Raw genomic sequence first — 6,185 nt, forward strand, 5'->3', positions numbered from 1 at the left:
CTCATCTGTTTGGGCATGCGCGCATATTAGCCTTATGTTGGCGAATTTAGCCTTGATGCGGAATGTCGTGATGCGCTCGCTCACACTCTTGAAACTCAAGACTTTTTGCCTGAGTCTAGTTCCAACAACAAATCCACACCCAAATAGACGCTGTCTTTGTTCTCGGTAGCAGTCGCCGTAGTAGATATCGCAGTCTTTTAGTTTGCGTTTGCCCGGTCCATCCCATCGCACTTCTTGGATGGCTGTAATACCTACTTCGCAGCAGTTTAGGGCTTTCGCTAATTGTTCGGCTGCACGTGGTCTGTTAAGGGACCTAACATTTAACGTACAGATCCGAAGTTCGTTGTCCTTATTTCCTTATTTCCCCGACGGGACAACCCCCAACTTGGAGGGCGAGATCCTTAGTATAACTTCAAGGACGGGGAGCCGGATAAACCACTCCTTACTGGGCCTGGGTTCCGAATATGTAGAAAAAGCCCTATAAGATGTTCACTTAGCAGTTCAACCTTACTGGAACTGTAGACGCCTTCGTTGATTCCATCTCGAGAATTTGTCCGCTGCCGCCTAGATAAGGAGAGGTGCCTTAGTGGAAACACCTCTCCCCCTCTTGTGTTTGCTGCCCCGCAACAACTTTCCATTGGGTTTGGAACCCAATCTCCAGTTGAGGTACTAGGCACACGATGTTCACCTCGGGAAGGTGATAGTAGGAGTTGATAGACAGAAGTGGGTTTTAAGACAGATCTGTGGACGTTTGTGTTCTCTTGAATGCACATGTTTACCATTTGAACATCACAAATTCTAAATATTCTCTTAAAATTCCGAAAAGTCTTTCCCAAATTTGGGGAAAATTAAGTTTTGCAGTATATAATCTAGGTCAGACAAAAGTTTCAGAATTTAGGGAAACCCAAATAAAAAGTTGTTAATAATTAAAGTTTAGTTGACGTACTTGGGAAGTTATTTTTTGAAGTATCAATATTTTTAAATCTAGGCTTCTTCAAATTCGGAAAACGTTTTCAGAAATAGTCAAACTATTGAAAAAACATGGATAAAGGCTTTTTAATTTTAAGAGCACTGAGAGGAAATAAACACATTAAAAACGTTACAAAAGCAAACAGTCCTTGGTTACGTAATGTAACGTAAAAACATGATACAACAAATATACAAACTGCTGTCCTTATTTTCAACTACGAAACGTATTTAAGGTAGGTAGAAATGGCGATCTCAAGGCAACCTAGCCTTAGATCCTTAGATTAGCGCTGTAGTGCACCGTTTTGATTCCAAAAACTCGTTTGACCTGTGATTGAAAGGGACAGATTTATAGAGAAGTTTCATAGCGATTATGTAAGAGCCATTTTGTCGCATTGAGAAAAAAGATCTAATCTTTGTCTTAGATAGCTCATCAAGTTCGTGAAAAAATGCTTTTCCAAAGTATTTCGTTCCAGTGTTTGCCAAAGCAGGACATTTGCAAAGGAAATGGATTATCGTTTCACTTTCTCTTTGGTCAAACGCTAGCAAAGTCAGGAAGCCTAAAGGATTTAGCTATATTTAGGGACTCAAAGAGGTGCACTTTCCTGACACCAATAGCACCAAATCATACGTATAGGCTACCGCCTTCACTCCACATCTTTCTAATTTAACGAGAATTGTATTCATGACCAGAAGCCATAGAATAGGTGAAAGGACACCACCCTGGGGTGTTCCCCTACTCACGTGGTTTGTTGCGATTGTATTGCCTAGAATGGCTTGAATCTTCCTACCACTGAGCATGGAAATAATCCATTCCGAACTTAACGATTCTTCTATGGATTCGGTAAGGACGTTGTTAAAAGCACCTTCTATGTCTTGGAAGGTGGCAAGAGCAAATTCTTTATAATGGATTATGTGTTCTACAGTACGCGCTACCTCATGGAGAGCAGTCTCCGTAGATTTGCCCTTAAAATAAGCATGCTGAGAGAGGTCGTCCAACTAGGATTTCTCTAATATGGTAATCAAGAATGCGCTCCAAGGTGTTAAGCAGAAAAGATATTAAGCTTATTGGTCTGAAATCTTTGTCGGATTCGTGACCTCGCCTACCCACTTTCGGGATAAAAACTACTTTGACCTGTCTCCACGACATGGGCACATGTTTGAGAAAAAGGCATCCTTTAAGAATTTGTTCCAGCCATGAAGCATAACTGGCAGGGCAGTATGCCATCCATGCCTGGGGATTTATATGCAGAAAAAGTATTGATGGCCCACAAAATATTTTCTCTGGTTATAACGGAATTGACTTGCTCCACATGAGCTACATTTAGCTCTGTGGTTTCAAGCGGTTCGGGGTTAGCACTCTCGCAACCCGGATGGTGCGTCTTTAGAAATGAAGGAATACAATGTTCCTTCGATAAAACTTTGCTGAGCCTTACAGAGTCTTTTATTTCTTCGATTGATTGACAGTATTATCTCCAGCCGTGTATTTTGGCTGATGACAGGGCTTGCTTGTAAATTTTAAGAGAGTCTTTATACGGTTGGTAAAACTTATTTTTGTGGCAGATATTGAAAATTGTCCTCGTCATTTTCCTAAGACTGGACAGTTTTTCATTCCACCAAGAAGGAAGGGTCTTACGGCTGTATTTAACTGGCAAGAGACTCTAAAAGCTTTACTTATAGAAGTTTCAAAGGTTTTCACCTTTGATTCAAGGTCTCCTATCGATTCAGTAAGATTCAGTAAGTTGCTTAGTTTGGAATTCGCAATTTGACTGAATTTCGTCCAGTCAGTTTTTTTGGGATTTCTGTAATGCGGAGGGTTTTTCGACTCGAAATTAATTTGAAAAAAAACCACTTGTGATCCGAAAACGAATTCAGAAGGGAAACTCTCCAATTCTCCACTAACAAATTACCGTTGTTTACTAAAGTAACATCAAGCACATCCCCCCATCCATCATAATTTTTTGAGCTGGGAAAGATGAAAGTGGGAGTATTGCCTCTGTTACAAATGGTCATATTATTTTCAATAATAAAATCAAAAAGTAACTCACCTCGTTCGTTGATCACAGAACTTCCCCAAAGGGTATGCCGAGCATTTGCGTCGCCTCCGATCAGAAGGTTTGCCTTTTTGATGTTAGCTTGGGTTTTGATTTTGCACACCTCCTCCGTAGGTGATGGTGCATTATGGGCAGAGTAAAAAGAGGCCAACAGCAAACCCTGTGTATTCTTATCTTCAAATCTGACAACTGTCAGATCGGGAGTGCTTAAATTTGAACATAAAAACCTTTTAAATGTTTCTTAGCTATAATACAAGTTCTGGGATTACCTTGGTCTTGATCTGCGGTTTTCTAAAAGAGGTCGTATTGGTTGTCTTGGAGGCCTCGCACCTTGAGGCCGTTTATATACGGTTCTTGGATAACGCCAATGTCGAAGTTTTCCTCCCTAAGAAAAACTCTCAGATTATCTGAAGCGCACTTAGAGTGCTTCAGATAAATCTGAACTCTCTTGGGGTCTCGACTCCGCTTATAACATCGTCAACCTCGACGTTGTCATCATCTTTGTCGGTGCCTGTTCCCCGACTCTGCAGAATTTTAATTTTGTTAATCCTTATGCCAAAACTGAGTTTGTATTCGGCCTTTTCGAGAACCCCTAGACTTTCCTCGCTAATCCTCAGAAGGTAAGAGGTGCTGGTCTTCTGCCTTAACTACAGCCCAATCGTGCATGGGGACCAGCGGATTTTGCCTCTGAAGACCGCGAATCAGGTCCTGTCCGCTTGGCTTTATGCTCATGAGCGGCAACCAAATGCGAGCCTTCAGTTGTCTAGGGATGTCCTTAGCTGGGATAAGCTTGAGCTTCAAGCCCTATCAGTCTTTGCTAAACTTAGCAATGCTTTCACTAAGGAAATCCCTAGAAAACCTGTCCACACAATTAATTACCCATACCCCCTGAGCATCTCGTCAGAGTCAAAACTCGGGTAGAGTCCCTCACTGTATGATATAGTGTATGAAAACACCATCTCAGAGAGCTTGAACTCGATAGAGTTCCACACGTTCAGCAGACCTTTGCTGTTTGTGGAGAGCTCATCCACAACTGCTACGTGGAGGTCATCCCTGACAACCTCACTAAGAGTACGCAGTTGCGCTGCTCCGTATTTAAATACTTACGTGATTTTTTAATAGTTTTTAATGGTTGTGAAACTACAATTAATTAAATAAATGTGAAGCCTGGCCAATTCTAAATCGGCAATATAACTTAAATATAATACATTTATATTTTAATTACTCCTCCAAATTCTGAAAATGCGTCTTAAAATGTCTTAATACTTATTTGCATACAAATAAATTCAAATTCCTGACTAAGTATATGGCGGCAATAAACTCAAATGAACCTGTGTAATTTGTTCTCAACAAAAAAATAACAAATGCCAAAGAAAAAAGATAATGCCTATTTTTATCTTTTCAGTTTACACATCGCACAACATGTTACACGTCTGAATGCTAGATGTCGCTGCTTTAATAACAAAGAATCTTACTCTACGAACAGACCCCTTAGCCTACTGAACTGAAAACGCCTACGAAGATGACGTATCGCAAGCGACCAATAAAAAATCGACAAGTTCGTTCACTTCAGTGATGTGTCAATTTGAGAGTTCATTTTCAATTTTCACCGGTTGTCGCTCTCGAAGTCGTCGTAAAACCGAAAACGTAAATGTATTGCTTCCACATGCAAAATCATCAAGCGTTTTCACATTTTTCTTAATTTAAATTCAAAGTAATTTGTTTAATAATATTTGCATTTGTTTGATCAACACTGTGTTATCGAAAATCCCACTGAAAGCAATTCATTCGCATCGCTTCAATAAAATTGCCTTAGAATTTCTCTACTAAAATAAAACAAGCTCAACACAACTGCCTGGACTAGAGACTAGAACAAGCACAACCTAACTTTTAACTATTCTAGAACACATTTTCATTTAATTCAAAATGAAATCACAAATATTAATTGCATTATTAGTTGTAATCATTACACAAACTACAAATGGTTTGAAGGAGGAAGACTGCGAAGGTGAGTAAAGAGTGAAAATTTGGCGAAAATAAAGAAAAGTCATCTAGCAGCTTTCTCGGCCTACTTTCAGTGTGTGTGAAGACTGTTCGTCGCTTTGCTGAGACCCTCAGTGATGCCACAAAGAAAGACCACAAGAAAATCGAGGGAGAGTTCAAGAAGTTCTGCAAAACTCAGAAGAACAAAGAACAGAGATTCGTAAGTTATTTTCGCCCACTTTTTGGTTTATATTAAAATTAAGTTGTTTTTTTTTTCTTGTTTTTCCTTCAGTGCTACTATCTTGGAGGTCTCGAAGACTCAGCCACTGGTATCCTAAATGAACTTACAAAACCTTTAAGTTGGTCTATGCCCGCAGAGAAGGTTTGTGAAAAACTAAAGAAGATGGACGCACAGATCTGTGACCTTCGTTATGGTATGAAAAGCTATACATTGAAATGGCGCCTAAGAATGTTTTTTCAATTTTTTTTTTTACATTCTATTTTGCAGAAAAACAAATTGATTTGAGCGCTGTCGACCTTAAAAAATTGAAAGTTCGTGATTTGAAGAAGATCCTAGCCGATTGGGATGAGTCCTGCGATGGATGTCTGGAGAAGTCTGACTTTATTAAGAGAATAGAAGAACTTAAACCCAAATATGTACGCAATGAGTTATAAGAATAAACCTACCGCATTCGTAAGATAAGAAGAACTTTTATTGCTTTTTGATTATTTGTTCTTGCGAGTTTTTAACTTGTAAGAGCATCATCGTCTAGCTCTTTTTGTTACATAAGTAATCTTCATTTCTTTTCATGAATTTTTGTAATAATTGAGTGAGCAACAATAAAATTAGTTAACACAAAAAATTAACAAATTATTAAGATTAATTTCATACACTTAAGCAAATTTTGGATAAATCCAATCCCTATTTTCATGGAAAAATTTTGTGCTAGAAGTGATATAAATATTGCCACAGACCGTTGAATTTAAGGCACTATTTTTCTATTAAAAAAATAGTCAATCTTCGAGGCAGTTGGTAATAAGGCCGACATCATGGACAGACCTCCTCAAAAAATTGACCTTTCACGAACTTAAAACAATGAACCTTTGGACTGATGTCAAAATGAGATGGCAACTTCAAAACCTTTAAAAATAATCAACAAAACTTTGGAACAGAATGGATTT

The 6,185-nt window shown here is 38.9% G+C and overlaps 1 protein-coding gene across 1 annotated transcript; it reads left to right on the top strand.

Moving 5' to 3' along the window:
* The first annotated feature begins 4,599 nt into the window (after nucleotides 1–4,599).
* On the top strand, nucleotides 4,600–5,712 carry LOC129939028 (mesencephalic astrocyte-derived neurotrophic factor homolog). The gene is made up of 4 exons (XM_056046889.1): nucleotides 4,600–5,028; nucleotides 5,099–5,223; nucleotides 5,296–5,437; nucleotides 5,512–5,712. The coding sequence occupies exons 1-4, from the start codon at nucleotides 4,947–4,949 to the stop codon at nucleotides 5,676–5,678; spliced, it is 516 nt and encodes a 171-aa protein (XP_055902864.1). The 5' UTR covers nucleotides 4,600–4,946; the 3' UTR covers nucleotides 5,679–5,712.
* The last annotated feature ends 473 nt before the right edge of the window (nucleotides 5,713–6,185 follow it).

This window comes from Eupeodes corollae, chromosome 1 (genome assembly GCF_945859685.1).
Source record: "Eupeodes corollae chromosome 1, idEupCoro1.1, whole genome shotgun sequence".
Taxonomy (NCBI): domain Eukaryota; kingdom Metazoa; phylum Arthropoda; class Insecta; order Diptera; family Syrphidae; genus Eupeodes; species Eupeodes corollae.

Coding starts and splice junctions, on each gene's coding strand:
- LOC129939028 (XM_056046889.1), top strand. CDS start 4,947: ATGAAATCACAAATATTAATTGCATTATTAGTTGTAATCATTACACAA. Junction 5,029..5,098: donor GAAGGAGGAAGACTGCGAAG/GTGAGTAAAGAG, acceptor GCCTACTTTCAG/TGTGTGTGAAGACTGTTCGT. Junction 5,224..5,295: donor AGAACAAAGAACAGAGATTC/GTAAGTTATTTT, acceptor TTTTTCCTTCAG/TGCTACTATCTTGGAGGTCT.